Raw genomic sequence first — 14,848 nt, forward strand, 5'->3', positions numbered from 1 at the left:
CCTCCGCCTGTCCCCGCGCCGGCGCCGCCGCCGGACCCGCCGCACAGGCCGGAGGGAGGGGCCGGGGCGGGGCTGCGGACCAGCCGGGGGAGGGGGCGGCTCGGAGACCGAAGACCCACCCACGCCCCGCCCGCCGCCACGGAGGCCCCGCCCGCCCCAACCCCACCCGCACCGCTCCTCCAACTCTCCCGAAGCTCCTGCAGGAGCTGCCTACCCTGTCGGGCTGGGGAACCCTTGAGCAGGATCCCGGATCCCGGATTCTCGATCCCCGCCAGCCGCCTCTGGCTCCCGACGGCTCCAGGAAAGGGCAGCGCAGTGGGTCTCAGGGACTGGGCGGACGCTCTGTCACGAAAAGGCAGCTGGACAGCAGGGTGTTCGGACTCTGGGAGCCGGTAAGGGCTGTCTCCTGGAGGTGCCCTTCCAGGCTTTCCTGGGGGGGCTCCTATGGACTATGCTACTGTGGTCTCTGCTGAGCAGGGGGAGACAGGGATCGCCTGTGCCTCGGCACGGATCTCTGGGCGGCGGACGAGCCCCAGGGTAGAAGGGCAGTACGCAGAGCTCTGGGGAGAAGGGGCTGACGGGGTAGAAAGATGGGGGACTTAACTTGGCTCAAGGTGCCTGGCTCTCTCTCAGGAGCCCCCTCGCGAGGAAATTATGGTTCAGACCATCCAGCGACTCCCTTCCACCCTCCAAAGACCAGAGCAATTCTCAGAATCATCACCTTGTGGAAAAGCAGCCCCGGTGGAAAATAATAAAAAGTATAACAGTTAACAAGGACTGAGTGCTTATTATGTGCCAGACACATAACGAATCACTTTACATATATTATCTTCTTTAGTACACATAATCTTAATAGGTAGCTTCTTTTATTAGCCGTGTTTTGCAACGGAAATAACTGAGGGCCCTTGGCTCCCCAGACATGAACCCTGATCACTCAGGCAGAAAGTGCTGGAACCAGGGTTTGAGCTCTGCTTACAGGTCCTGCCTCCAGTCACTTGGAACCTCAGTACATTTCATGTTGAAAAAGCCCCAGTGGCCCATAAAGTGAGGGGCCACCTCATTCTATAATGAAGCTCCAGTCAGATAACTGCACCCTTCCAGAGGTAGGGGAGAATGCTGAAAAAATCTGGAGCATTCCTTGGTCAAGGAGCATAGGGTGATGGTACCTGGTCCCTGAGTAAATCAAAGTGCTATTGGGGAGCTTTCTTGCATCACACAAGGTTCAGATTTGGGCTCGACACCGGGATGCAGCAGGGACCCTGGGAAGTGCCTTGACTTCTAATCTGCCTCAGTTCTGGCACCCAGCGCAGGTGCTCTGGTGCTTGTGAATGAACCTCAGACAGGGTTCACCCTTGCTTTGGAATATGGGGCCAGGGCTAAGAGACTACTCAATATGAGGCCACTCCGGTCTGTATAACACTATTTTAAGCCTCACAAAGACTTCTTTCCTCAGTCCTAAACTCCCCTGTCATCAAACGTCTGCTGATAAGGCTTCACAGCTCCTTTGAACAAAGGGCAAAAGTCCGTAAGCAGCCTGAAGAGGCTCAGCATGGTCTACCACCTTACCTCTAGAGTCATCCTCTAGCCACTCCCCCTTCATTTTTCCCAAGCTGAATTCCTTCCTGTTCCTACTCAGGGCCTTCACGTATGTTGGCCTCTTTGCCTAAGATGCTCTTCCCCCTACTCTTTACCTGGCTATCCTCTAGTTACCCTCAGGTCTCAGCTTTCAAGTTGACATCCCCATCCACCTATCTAGGCTAGATGCCCCTCCTCTGTGCTCCCATAGCCCCCTGTACTTCCGTATTTCTGTATCCTAGTACTTATCACTGTATTGTAGTTGCCTAGTTACTTGCCTCTATCCCCCACTAGGCTGTAAGCACTGTGGACAGGGACCGTGTTTTATTCCCTGATGTTTCGCCAGGGTCTAGCGCAGTGCCTGGCAAATAAAAACACGCAGTAAATATTTGCTGTATGAATGATTGGATGATGGAGGTCAGTGGGCCCAACCCGCTCTGGGCCCTGTGTTTTAAGATCCATTGCTATCTTGGTGCTAGCCTAAAGGGCAAATAAAGCTTTGGCTCCTACTGGGGCTGGGGGAGGAGAGTAGGCCCTCAGATTGTTCCTGAAACCTGTGACTTCAGCTATCTGGCCCCAGCTCTCCTGAAATGATAGGATTTTGGTGTGTAATTAGACTGAGTGCTTCTCTACCCAGACCACCCTCCTAGAGTCCCCCACAAATTGACCTCACTGGGCCTGCTTTTATGAAAGGTTTATTCCTAGTGCTAGGTCCCAATCTTCCAGGGCTCTAAGCACAATTAAACTGGGTGGGTAGGTGAGGGGAGACCCATTCAGATGCAGGGCCAGAAATGGGGCTCCCCATATCCCCACCCCTTTGGTCCCAGTCCCCTTCTCTGCAATGGGCACGCATTGAGGAGGGACAAAGGATATTGGAGGCAACATCATTGGCCCAGGGGAGCCCAAGAAGAGCTGCCATTGGCTGACAGGGCCTTTTGAGGCTCTGCCATTGGTCAGGGGGCACACCCCAGGAACTGGGATAGGCCTGAGGAGTGATGCCATTGGCCAGGGAGTGGTTTTTGTCATAGCCTTTGGCTGTGGAGTGGAAGGAAAAGATCTGGGAATGAAGCCCAGTGGCCAGGAAGATAAAGGACAGGGCAGCAGCTGCTGGGCCTGCAGACCTCCTGTCAGGCCCCAGCCAGGGAAAGGGAACCCAAGCCAGAGCGCAGGTGGCAAGGGATGTCCCATGTCCAAATCTCCCCCACCCTGGGACTGCCCCTCCCAATGTCCTTGACAGCCAGGTTGGGCTGGAGTGGCTCACTGCTCCTCCAGCCAGGAGGGCTTCTCAGCTCCTGGAGGCCGCAGCTTGATGTTGAACTGCTGCAGGGTCTGCTCCAGCTGTTTCTGGTTCCCAGCGAAGTAGGCTGACACGGCATTGTGGAAGAGCAGCAGCTGCTTGTGCATCACCTTAATCTGGGGGGCCAGCGAGGTCAGCTGAGACTGGACTCAGACACCCTTCCTGAGGGGCTGTGAGCCTGAGCCCAGACCAGGGGCACATGGACTCTGCTCTGATCGTGCCTTTGGAGTGGGGGCTGACCTCCATCAAGGGAGCCAAAGGATAAAAGCCAGTGTGATAGGAGAAACCTGACCTGATTGGCAGGGCCAGAGGTTCTGGCACCCAAGCTTACGGGGTGGCTTTTTCCCAGTTATGTTCTTGGGATCAGCAGCCAAATCCTCAAGGGATCAGAGGGAGGGTGACGGGAAAGGCCCAGGGCTTGAGTGGGCTGGGGAAGATCCCACTCCTTAGCCAGGCCGCATTTCCCCATCCAATAATGGGGAGGGGTTTTTTTTTGGGGGGGTGGTGAGGTCAGTGTTACAGATGGGAAGGTGGGCTGGGTCAAAGGGGTGGGGTTAGCACCTTGTTTTCTTCCAGGAACTTGAGCTTGATGGCCACATCTCCCCGCAGCTTCTCATATTTGTCCCGATGGGCCTGGAAAGTGGCCTGGGCACTCTCAAGTCGACCGCGCATCCCTGCATCACGGGGGCCTAGGCTCAGCTCCTCTAAGTCTGTCCGGTAGGCATCGTATTCCAGCCTGGGGAGGGGGTGATATGGGCTGGTCTCCACCCCTTTGCCCTCCACACATACTCTCCTTTCTTTTCTCAATTCTTGTGCCCCTAAAGCTCAAACTTCCACCCATGCCAGCCAAATGCCCCAAACCCTAGGCCCTGCCAGTGCCCACACCTGGCAGCCTCATACTGTTTGACAGTCATGAGTGTGTCTTCCATGGTCTTGGTTACCAACGTGTTGATGCTAGAGACAAAGAAGTTCACAGCCCCTAGCAGCGTCTCTCCATTCTTGCACAGCAGCTTCTGCGTCTCTGCATTGTAGCCAAATTCCTCCTGAGGGCAGAAGGGAGGGACAGGCCTTGAGTAACAGTCGGGGCTGTAGGGCCCTTCTCTCCCCTCCTCTCCCGGGAGGAACCAGCCATTGAAAGTGGAACAACCCAGCACTGCCTCCAGCAAGGCTCTCTTAGCCAGAACGTTAGTGGGGCTGCCCTGGGGATGCCTGGGACAGGAATGTGGGAGTGAGGGCCTCAGATGAAGTTCACAGAACTGGAGTAGGGAAAGCTAGTGCAGCAGGCAAAGGAGGGGCTCCGATTAGGCTGAGCACTGAAGGCATCCCTGTCAATGCAGAGAGCGGTACTTGTGAGGCACCTGGTGTGCCGCCCGCCCCACCCCCTCCAACTTCTGGACCTCCGTACAAGCCCCTGCCTCCACAGGTGCGTGCTGCTGGGGGCAGAGCTGGGCCCGCCCTGGAGGGGTTCTCCCTCTGGGCTGCAGGAGGGAGGGAGGCTGAGGGGTGACTGCCTGGCGGGCCCGGGCCCAGCCCCCCACCCTCTCAGGCCTGGCTGAGGCACCTGAAGCTCTGGGGACTTCTGGCTGAGGTCAGCAAAGGCGTCCCCTAGTGCATGCTGGGTCTGCAGCAGGCTGTAGAGGTGGGCTGTCAGTGCCCGGCCCAGCTGCAGGACACTCTCATACTTGCGCTTCGTCTCACGCAGCAGCTCAATCTGCAGCTCTAGCTCCAGGTCCACAGTCCGGGAGCCTCGGCCAAATCGCTCTGATAACAGCTGCTTTGTACACTGATTGGGAAGTGAGGGAATAGGTCAGAGACCCTAGCACCCTGTCCTCCCAAAACGTACCTACCCCAGCATCCCCAGGCTCCTAGTCTCAGCCATAGATGGGACATTAGGATCTGGAAGATGGGGAAAAGGTACCCAGGGGAGTTTGGGGGAAGGGAGAGGTGCCTGAATCCCACCTTATATGTGTTGATGCCCCATTTCTTGACGATGTCAAACTTCTCTCCAGCGATGCCCCGAGCCACCTCATCTCCAGGGCCAGCAGAGTTGGTATTGTGAGATGGATGGCGGCCAGACCCTAAAGGACCAAGTTCTCTGACACCAGCCTCTCTCAGATACAATCAGACACCTCTGTGGTTCCGCCCATACTTCCCTCCCAGCACATGAAAATGACTTCCCTGAAGGAGCAGAACCTAGAGACAATTAGATTCTCCTACTCACTAGGAGGAACTCATACACTGTGCCCTGAGACCCAAAACCCAATATACATCCGGCCTCCTTCTGAAGTGGCGGTGGGGACTGAAGAAGGAGGGAAGAGGGAGTTGCTAGTGTACAGGGGTAGAGAAAACAGCAGGAAATAGGCTGAGTATGGGGTGACTGATCAAGGATAGTGGGTCCATCAAACAGAAAACCCGGCTGACATTCCACGTGGATACTAGTCATTGTGAGATTCAGAGCTGTTTGTTCCTCTAAATGTTAGAGTCTAAAGTAAAACTCTGAGAAGCCTCACAAAGTTCCAAATCAGATTCAGGCTCCAGAGCAGGCAGGGGAGGCCTGGGAAACAGAGTTCTTTGCTTGACTTAGGTGGTGACAGCAGAGAAAGGACAAGTGGGGCTAAATGACAAGTGGGAGCAGATGGACAACTCTGGGAACTGGCCTTGGGCTGAGATTCCATAGGGTTCATACTAGCAGAGGTTCCCAGGATCTCCAGACATAATTCAAGCCTTCTTAGACATACTCTATGCTCCCTCGAACCACCACTCTCCCCCTCTCCACTCAAGCTTCCTGTCCTGTTCTGATCATTCATACCTGTGGGGATGAGTCCATCACCAGAGCCCCCATAGCCACCAGACACAATGCTGGTTTCATTGAGGTTGGGTCCTGACACCATCACCTGCTGGAGGTCCTATAGGCCAGAGAAGAGGGGGGCTTCAGGAACATAGGGGCAGCTGAAGCATTTTGGGGGTGAAAACAAGCTTGGATTGAAGCATCATAGAGAGAGCACACAAGGGAAGTCTGCACAGAATCAGAACAAAGATTTGTAAAAAGATTGAAGGGAGATTAGGTAAGTTAGGGGAAGGCTACTGGAATAGGGACGAGGGTTCAGGGTTTATGAGTTGGGATTCCTCAATTGAAACAATATGAAGAATCAAACAGAAGCACCTGCTCCAGCCCATCATCCTCAGGAAGCTGCCCAGCTTCACCATTCCCGTGGATGGGGATCTCCATTGTGGCTGCCTTCCCTAGGATCCCGTCCGTCATGGCTAGCGAAGGGACTGGAGTCAAAGTCTCTACCCCAGCGCCCTGCAAAGCCCAACACAGACAGTTCTGGAAACTGGCCAGGACTCCAAAGAGGAAGATCTCCCCTGCCATTTCGGAGGTTGTCCCACGGCCTCAGTGTTCTGGGGTTTGGCCACTACTCTTCCCTGAAGTATATGTATTTCTCCCCTCCAAGGTGCATATTTGTAACACGCACACCCAGGCCTCAGGTGTGCCTGACCTGAGGTCATGTTCTCATGAACCCCCCTATCCTACCAGGACTCCGGTGATCATTCATGCATTCACTCACTCAACAGACATTTAATGAGTGCCTACTACGTGTCATGCACTATTTTAGGCAATAGAGAAACAGCAGTGAACAAGAGAGATAAAGTCTGTGCTCTCAAGAAGCATATGCCCATGCAGGTGTTTCTCCCCATCAGGAGATGAACCCCTTTCCCAGGGCTCAGGTGTGTACCCCCATTCAGGTATGTTCTCCACTGCTCGGCCTCTCACACTCCTTTAGTGTTTCTTCCTCTTTCCTGCAGGGGGTCTCCCCTTTCTCCATCCCATGCACCTCCTCTTCCTCGGGCCCTCCCCCTTCAGGCCTTTGTTGAATCACTTGGTATAAGTTCACAACCTCTGGGAAAAGCCTCTTTTTCCCAGTACATAGGTAGGTGATCCCTTCCAAAGTCAGTTATGTCTCCCCAGGTGTGTGAGTCTCCGCCCTCCCCCCATACACCTGGGCATCAGGTGTGTCCTCATCCTTCCCCAGGGTTCAGAGGCATCTTGCCCTCACGTCAGGTTCGTGCATTCAACTTGCCCTCGCCCATGCACGTCCCTCTCACCTCGGGCCGGGCGGCTCTTCCCCTCAGGGCGCCAGGCCCGGGCCGCGCGGGGACCTCGGGCTCCAGTTCCTGTCGCGATCCTAGCAGCAGGTCAGGGACTCGGCGGAAGTGACGTCCTTTCACGGGCAGAAGAAGCCGGCCACGTCGCAGATTATGAGGGCGGAAGTGACGTTGGCATCTGGGGGCAGGGCTATCCTGGAGCCAACCTCTCTGTCCCTGGGGAGTCACGAGAGGTCACTTCCGGGGCGTTACCGAGAAGCTGTGAAGGAAGTGGCGTAGGGCACGCGCCGGTGGTGTGATGGAGCAGCAGCAGCAGCAACAGCAGCAGCAGCTCAGAAACGTGAGTGGGAGCTTTGGGGCCACGCGTTCAGCTAGCATCCCTGTCTGCATGGCGGGAACCCCAAGGAACCAGGCATCAGAGGGCTGGGAACGTCGGGCCATGGGGTGCGGTCCTGGGAAAGCTCGGGCTGCGCGGCCTTGAATTGAGATGTGGCCCCTCTTCGCTGAGTTCCTTGTCCCCCTTCTTCCCAGCTGCGGGACTTCCTGTTGGTCTACAATCGGATGACGGAACTCTGCTTCCAGCGCTGCGTGCCCAGCCTGCACCACCGAGCTCTGGATGCTGAGGAGGTTAGGTGGGGGAACCGAGTAGGGAGATTACCCTCGATCCTCAGAGTTAACCGTAGACTGCTTCCCTGTTCCGCCACTTCCCCTACCTCTGGCACTGGCCTTTCTGCGACCCTCGCCCCTAGGCTGGGGATGGGAAGGAAGGAGACGGACCTGACGAGACACCTTTGGCTTCTACTTCCACTCTGTCTTCCTTCCAGGAGGCCTGTCTGCACAGCTGTGCTGGGAAGCTGATCCATTCCAACCACCGCCTCATGGCCGCTTACGTGCAGCTCATGCCTGCCCTGGTACAGCGCCGCATCGCAGACTACGAGGCTGCCTCATCTGTGCCAGGTGTTGCTGCCGAACAGCCCGAAACCTCGCCATCAGGGAGCTAGTCGTCCCCAACCCCGGGAAGGGAGGCACTGGATGGACCCTCATATTTAAGGAGCCAGTGGACCTTGGGCTGGGTGCGACCTGTATATAGAAAGTGAGGAGTTGCCTGAGAGCTGGGTACTGTTGCTCCTTTTCCTGGAGCTAATAAACCCACTTTTACTTTGTTTGGTTTATATTCTGGGCAAGGAAGCTTTGCCCACTTGATTGACACCATCTTTATTATTCTGTCAGGATGCTTCAGCCCTGGCAGCAGAGAAATTGCCTTCAATGTGTAGAAGGAAAACGTCAGCATTCCCAGGCACCTGGTTAAAGCGACATCTGTGGGTACAATTTTAAGACTGGTAATAGCGACAAGAAGTTGGTTTCTGCCCAGATGACAGAAAATGGGAACTCTGTCTAGCTGTCCTTAAATCTGTCTGACTTAAATGGCTCACTTAGAGATATCTAAGGACAGCAGATTAAGAATCCACAGGGCTTTTAGGCGCTACCTCCTGGGAAGTCAGTAGCCTCAGACAGAGATGAAACCTGTAAGAATTCTGGGGTGTTCTGGAACGTCAACCACTTCCTCAAGTTGTTACTTAATATTTTCTGTCTTCTTAGGATGAGCAGTAAAATCTTTAAACAAAGAAGATCTGTGTGCTTGTCTTCAGGAGCAGTCAGAAAGGGGAAAACTTGTGGAACCATATTCTGCAATACAGTCAGACTCGAGGGATAAAAACCTAAGGGAGAAGTAGATGGTGATGGTTATGGGAAAAAAAGGAAGAAAGCCAAATCTTCAGGACTTCTTGAATGTTACCTTAATGTCTCACTGCTTGTCTGTAATCTCCTGATTCCATCTCTTCCTCTACCCCAGATTGTTCCCACTGTGCCTGTTCTGTGATTTCTAATTCCAGCCTGTCTGTTCTTTCCTCATTATTTCCCTCCGTGTGGAATTTACTTCTGTATTCAGCAATCTGAGTGGCCTATACATCACTGAATTTTCTTGCCATTTTTGTGTCCTTTTTGTATCAGCTGTTTTAACATTTCTGTTCCTCCATTCACACTGCTAGAGAAAAACAAAGCTGTGTAGTGAATGCCACTAAATATTCAAGATCTCCAACCTCAACCAAGCCCTCGTTACAAACAAGCAACCCTTTGTGAGTTCCTGGTCTGTTTGCTCTCCTAATCACTACAGCAGTTATTTTACACCTTCATTGCTCTCCTTAATCCCCTGCCTCATCCTTGACTATTCCCCATCAGGTGACCATGTTTGATTTTTAAAATGGAAGTAGAACTTCTTAGACATTGGCTCCTACAATCATTAAAAAAAAAAAAAAACGAAATAAAAGAAAACTTACAACCATCCACAAAGCAGATGTTTCCTCTCCTGTACAGATCAGGGCATTGAAATTCTCTGGTAGCAGACCCTGTCTGAAAATGCAGACCTGTCTTTAAAATCTTTTACTACACCAGGCTGCCTTTCAAAATATCTGTTGAGCACCCGCTTTGTATAGGTTCTGGTCTTGGTATTATCCCCACTTAACAGATGAGGAGGCAAGAATTCAGTATGTACCAGAAGCCCACCTTATACGCAGTTACCTATTGAGAAAAGTGGCTCTAATCAGCTTTTTGCCTCATTAGCTGAACAAATCTTGAACAGAAAGGTTTGCTAAGACCCTTCCTTAATAAAAAAAGTTGTTGATCAGGAACTTTCCTACTGAGTGGCTTCATGTCTGCCCAATAAAGTTCTCTCCTTGAAAAGTGTAAATGCAGGTAAAGCAGCTTGTGAACTTTGCAATTCCCAGAGACAGGATTGGGGACCTGGGATATTCTGATAGTGGGAGGATTGTTCTCCATCGATATTTATGTATATCCCTGCAATAAACTTCCACTGTGAATTATCTATGTTTCCATGTCACGTAATTAGTAATTGCTGGAGAAGGGCTAGGAACACAGATCTGTCTGACTCTAAAGCCTATGTCCTTTGAACTTCCAGAGCTTATATTTGCCTGCTCATCTGCAGTCAACTTTTCCCTAGGCATGGAAAGACAAGTGTCCCTCAGTCTGATCCACCAAGACTTTTTAATCTCTTCTTTCCTTTCTGTTTATAAATAGGTTCAATACTTAACGAAAAGTACCTTCTTCCTACTATCCGTCTTCCTTTGTCACTGAAATCTCCTTGAGGTCTTACCATGACGTCTTAGCCATTGGTATAATGAGCAATGTGATGTTTCAAGCACAACATGAGGATAAATGTTGACAAAGCTTTATCCCTTTATCACAAACACATATTTGAGACAGGGTTGTTCTTGCTATTGTGGCTTCAGAACTTAACTGCCTACTCCTTTGCAAAGTCTAATTCCTTTGAGCCTATTCAACTGTATCACCTCTCTTATTACTTATCTGTAGTAACTGCCACTCTCCTACTTTCCTCTGCAGAGCTAGCCGTTGGTCTTCCTCTTGATACTTTAATGTTACACAAGACAGTCCGTTCAGTGTTTTTTGTCTCTTAGTTCCTTGACCCAATCTCTAATGATTTCTACTCTGTCTCGGCTACTCTTACTTACATCCTTTCCATTGTCACCACCCCAAACTGCTCCATCTTCAAAACACTATTACTTGCATCTTATTCACTGACTGTATTCCTTCCACTTTGTTTATTGGACTATTCCTCTACCATTTTTTGTTTTTAATTTCAATGCAGCGTTCAGGCCATTGCTTCTACATTCTCTCCATTAACACCTTCCTGTCTTTAGATTCCTGTCGAGCTTAAATTCTAGTCATTCTTGGGACTTTGCTGGTCGTCCACTGGTTGAGACTCCGCACTTCCACTGCAGGGGGCCTGGGTTTGATCCCTGGTCTAGGAACTCAGCTCCTGAACGCTATGGGGCGTGGCCAAAAACAAAGTCCTTATGAAATTCTAGTAATTCTTTTGGAATAGGCTAAATTTCCTTCCCTCTCATTTCTTTGTTGGGCCTGGGTAAAATGAAACATTTGTGCCTGCATTTGGACATCTAAAAACTGCCCAAGGTAATGACTATAGAGCAGATTTATATCGCTATGAATCCATGGTTATCAACTTCAAATGGAGTCTGAAGCCCTGTAATCCCACTAGATTTTTCTAGTCGTCTTTCCTGTTCCCTGCAATGACTATTTCAAATCAATATTCCTTTTTTTATATAAATTTATTTATTTTTTTTGTGGCTGCATTGGGTCTTTGCTGCGCATGGGCTTTCTTTAGTTGCGGTGAGTGGGAGCTACTGATCATTGCGGTGCGGTGCGCGGGCTTCTCATCGCAGTGGCTCCTCTTGTTGCGGAGCACAGGCTCTAGGCACGTGGGCTCAGTAGTTGTGGCTCATGGGCTCTAAAGCGCAGGCTCAGTAGTTGTGGTTCACGGGCTTAGTTGCTCCACGGATCTTCCCGGACCAGGGCTCGAACCCATGTCCCCTGCATTGGCAGGCAGATTCTGAACCACTGCGCCACTAGGGAAGCCCCAAACCAATATTCTTAAGCCTCTTATTATCCCCATGATTCTCTTCACTTTCCGCAGGTAACCTTATTTTAACTTCATAGGCAAAAGTAAAAGCTATCAGTTAGGAACTTCCGCAACATCTTGAAACTCAAAACTTGGTCATCCATCTACATCTGCATCATTCTCTCCTCTTTCCCTCCTGTCTAAACAGGACAAATATCGCTCATGGCCAGTGCCTGTTCCTGTGCACTGAATCCTAGTCCTTCCTTCTTTGGAGATCTCTGACTTTTTCCCACTTTACTAAATTCTCATCAGTGTTTAAGCATGCCGAAGACTCCCGTTACAGCAAACAAACCACTCTACCTCACAGGTACCGTCCAGCTTTTTTCCATTTGACGGCTAAACTCAAAACAGTGGATACTTTGGTCTTCTCCATTCCCACTTCTCCCCCCACCCTATTTTGACTTCTGTAACCTTTATTCTATTGAAATAGTTCTTCCTGAGGTCACCCTAGCTCACCAAGTGGCCTTCATATCCCTGAATCCAGTGGTTATTTCCTCAGCTTACTTCACTTCTTAGTGGCATCTGGTACTATCGACTTGTTCCTCATGGACACTCTCACTGGTGTCTGTGATTCCACTTGTGTTTTCACTACTACCTCTGGCCACAGCTTCTTAGCCTCCTTTGCGGGCTTACCCACCTCCAGCCATTAAATCTGAAAGTTTCTCAAGGTCCTGTTATTTCTCAGTGTAATTTTTCTGGGATTGTTTCATCCCCATTTTGAGCGTTAGTCACTGGTAATTCAGAAGTGAAGTTATCGTCAGAGAGTAAAGCCAAAGAAAATGGAAGATGAGAAAGTACAGCAGAAGGTTTGAAATAGTCATTGCACAGAATGAGAGAGTGAACTGACAAAAGGAACATAATTAGATTATTAGGTAGTGTTGAAGGCTCAGTAGAGGTTACTGAACAGAATTCCCTTTTGGCTTTGTCTGTCTGGAAAACTTTTTTTAACTGAAGTATAATTGATATACATAGTTATACTAGTTTCAGGTGTGCAACATAGTGATTTGACATTTATATACCTTATGAGATGACCGCCACAGTAAGTCTAGTCACCATCTGTCACCATTTAAAGTTATTACAATATTATTGACTGTATTCCCTCCTCTGTGTATTACATCCCCATAATTTATTTTATAACTGGAAAAAACTATTATTTTAAGGCCTAAAACTTTAAGGCCTACCTGTAACTCTTCCTTGCCTTTTCCAGGAAGGATTCTTATTTGTGCCCTCATTGAACCCTTTTATGTCTCGTTCACCATTACGTCCACAGCACTTGGTAGAGTGCCATAAACAACAACAAAAGCACGCAGCTCACACAGGTCAGTTATATCATGTGTGTACTATCTACCAGCCTCTAGTCTAAGCATTTTATATACATTAACTCAGTTAATTCTCACAACAACCCTGTAAAGTAGGTACTACTGTTATCTTCATTTTACACAAAAAAATAAAATTGCAGTAAAATATCCCACGACTAGCAAGTGGTGGAGTCAGGTTTTCAATCCAGTCAGTGTGACTTCCAGAGTCTGTCCTGTTTCTCACTAATGACGATTGATTGCTATACATTTATGCCTTTGTTCCACAAATATTTTGTGATCACCTACTCATGGTGCCTAGTACTAGGGGCTGGGGGTACAGCAGAGAGCAGTCAGAAACCGCCACCGTGGAGCTTATGCTTCTAGTCAGGGGAAACAGACAATAAGCAGTTAAGTAAGTATTGATATGAGATGGTAATAAGTGCTATGGGGAAAATCAATGCAGGGTAAGAAGGATAAGGAAGCTGGGGACAGTGTTGCTATTTTAGGCTAGGTTGTCAGAGAAGAACTCACTAATGAGGTCTCTTTAAGCAGAAACTTGAAATGAGGGAGGAAGCCTCGTGGACATCTGGAAAAAGAGTGTTCACTGTGGCATCAGCCTCTACTTGCCCATAGCATCCATCGTCCCCTTCTTCCTTTACTAATAGAACCCCTGACTTTAACCTGGGCAGATGGTGGCTGAAAATAAAGATCAGATTTTGCAACTTTCCTTGCAGCTAGGTGTGTCCATGTGATCGAGTGATGCATGCATTGCCAGGTTGTGCCCTTAAGGGTAAGGGTGGGCCTTCTCCTACTCTTTGCCCCATCTCACTACTTGGGATGAGGCCCAACACACATGGTGGTGAACTGTCTTGGACCTTGAAGATAAGGACCACTTCCTTGAAGAAGGCAGAACAACTAAAAGGCTGCCATATTAGCCCTGGAGTACTTATTCCTGGACAGTTGTGTGAGAGAAAAAGTAAGCTTCTATTATGTTTAAGCCATCGTATTTTGGGGGTCTTTTTGTTATTACAGCATATGTGTAGTAGACAGAATGTTAACATGGTGCGCAAGATTTCCCACCCCCTGTGTACACACCCTGTATAATCCCTAGGACTGTGAATATGACAGATTTTACTTCTGTGATTAGGTTGTATTATATGACATACTTGACTGTAAGAAAGGGAGATTATCCGGGTGGGCCTGGCCTAACCACATGAACTTTTTAAACGCAGGGAGTTTTCTCTGGCTGGATGCAGAAGAGAATGTCAGAAAGATTTGAAACATAAGAAGGATTTGAGGCACTGCTGCTGGTTTGAAGATGAAGGTGCCATATGGCAAGGAAGACAGGTGGCCTCTAGGACCTGAGAGTGGCCCCTGAGGCCCAGGAGGAAACAGGGACCTCAGTCCCACAACCGCAAGAAACTGAATCCTGTCAACAACAAGAATGAGCTTGGAGGAGGATTTTCCCCCAGAGCCTCCAGACAAGAACTCAGCCCAGATGACCTTTCAGGCTTATGATATCCTGAGCAGAGAACCCAGTCAGGCCATGCTGGGCATCGATGTATAGAACTGTGAGATACTAAATGGATGTTGTTTTAAAGCTGCTTAGTTTGTGGCAATTGGTTACACAGCCACAGAAAACTTCTCTGTCTTCTAAATGAACCGTAAGCAGAGATGTACTGTATGAAGGCTCTGGCGGGGGGGGGAAGCATGCTCAGTGTGATCCAGGCACAGAGGAGTGGTGTGAATAGGGATAGATGGTCAAAAGGCCACAGAGGTAGCAGCCAGCTGATGAGATAGCAAATTGTAGGCTGTGTAGGACTTTGGCTTTCCTGAGGGAATGAGATGATAAGGCATTAGTGAGTTTTGAGCAGAGGAGTCATAGGATCTGCCTGTATTTGAAAAAGGTCACTGGCTGCTCTGAAAAGAGCAGATTGTAGGGGCAAGGGAGGAAACAGAGACCAGTTAGAAGTCTATGGAATAATCTAGGTGAGAGGTGATAGTGGCCTAGACCAAGGTTTAGCTCTTAGGGTGGTGAGAAATAGTTGGATTTTGGAT

General features: G+C 49.8%; 3 protein-coding genes and 1 long non-coding RNA gene across 7 annotated transcripts in view; 3 read left to right on the plus strand and 1 right to left on the minus strand.

The window, feature by feature from the left end:
* Positions 1–2,460: 2,460 nt before the first annotated feature.
* On the minus strand, positions 2,461–7,050 carry ARFIP2 (ARF interacting protein 2). Its single transcript, XM_082843856.1, has 8 exons — positions 6,980–7,050; positions 6,036–6,176; positions 5,682–5,778; positions 4,832–4,950; positions 4,434–4,655; positions 3,758–3,915; positions 3,434–3,608; positions 2,461–2,988 (listed from the first exon to the last, which is right to left on the minus strand). Exons 2-8 carry the CDS (start codon positions 6,132–6,134, stop codon positions 2,833–2,835), a joined length of 1,026 nt encoding a protein of 341 aa, XP_082699982.1. The 5' UTR covers positions 6,135–6,176; positions 6,980–7,050; the 3' UTR covers positions 2,461–2,832.
* A 209-nt stretch (positions 7,051–7,259) lies between these two features.
* Positions 7,260–12,798, plus strand: TIMM10B (translocase of inner mitochondrial membrane 10B). Of its 4 annotated transcripts, XM_082844130.1 has the most exons (5): positions 7,260–7,319; positions 7,511–7,606; positions 7,804–7,936; positions 8,210–8,298; positions 12,704–12,720. In XM_082844130.1, the coding sequence occupies exons 1-4, from the start codon at positions 7,278–7,280 to the stop codon at positions 8,251–8,253; spliced, it is 315 nt and encodes a 104-aa protein (XP_082700256.1). In that variant the 5' UTR covers positions 7,260–7,277; the 3' UTR covers positions 8,254–8,298; positions 12,704–12,720. The 4 variants fall into 4 exon arrangements, 3 of the variants coding, with proteins under 3 accessions (XP_082700256.1, XP_082700255.1, XP_082700254.1); XR_014326366.1 differs by having other exon boundaries at positions 7,804–9,114; positions 12,700–12,798; XM_082844129.1 differs by lacking the exon at positions 12,704–12,720 and having other exon boundaries at positions 8,210–9,310.
* A 907-nt stretch (positions 12,799–13,705) lies between these two features.
* Positions 13,706–14,390, plus strand: LOC309964984. The gene is made up of 2 exons (XR_014326367.1): positions 13,706–13,766; positions 14,023–14,390. It is a non-coding gene; the product is annotated as an uncharacterized lncRNA (long non-coding RNA).
* Positions 14,391–14,500: 110 nt separating this feature from the next.
* DNHD1 (dynein heavy chain domain 1) overlaps positions 14,501–14,848 on the plus strand; it is a gene marked incomplete at both ends in the record, with an annotated part of 68,257 nt that continues 67,909 nt past the window's right edge. Inside the window, 1 exon segment of the mRNA XM_082844993.1 lies at positions 14,501–14,531. Coding sequence (XP_082701119.1) covers positions 14,501–14,531 — 31 coding nt within the window.

This window comes from Leucopleurus acutus (assembly GCF_964270905.1).
Source record: "Leucopleurus acutus genome assembly, chromosome: 8".
NCBI classification, from domain to species: Eukaryota; Metazoa; Chordata; class Mammalia; order Artiodactyla; family Delphinidae; genus Leucopleurus; species Leucopleurus acutus.

What these genes read in the sequence shown, in the direction of transcription:
- ARFIP2 (XM_082843856.1), bottom strand. Translation starts at nt 6,134, where the DNA reads ATGACGGACGGGATCCTAGGGAAGGCAGCCACAATGGAGATCCCCATC. An exon ending in TGATGGACTCATCCCCACAG is followed by an intron (nt 4,951 to 5,681) that starts GTATGAATGATC and finishes TTGGTCCTTTAG; the next exon opens with GGTCTGGCCGCCATCCATCT. An exon ending in AAACAGTATGAGGCTGCCAG is followed by an intron (nt 3,609 to 3,757) that starts GTGTGGGCACTG and finishes CCCCCTCCCCAG; the next exon opens with GCTGGAATACGATGCCTACC.
- TIMM10B (XM_082844130.1), top strand. Translation starts at nt 7,278, where the DNA reads ATGGAGCAGCAGCAGCAGCAACAGCAGCAGCAGCTCAGAAAC. An exon ending in AGCAGCAGCAGCTCAGAAAC is followed by an intron (nt 7,320 to 7,510) that starts GTGAGTGGGAGC and finishes CCTTCTTCCCAG; the next exon opens with CTGCGGGACTTCCTGTTGGT. An exon ending in GAGCTCTGGATGCTGAGGAG is followed by an intron (nt 7,607 to 7,803) that starts GTTAGGTGGGGG and finishes TCTTCCTTCCAG; the next exon opens with GAGGCCTGTCTGCACAGCTG.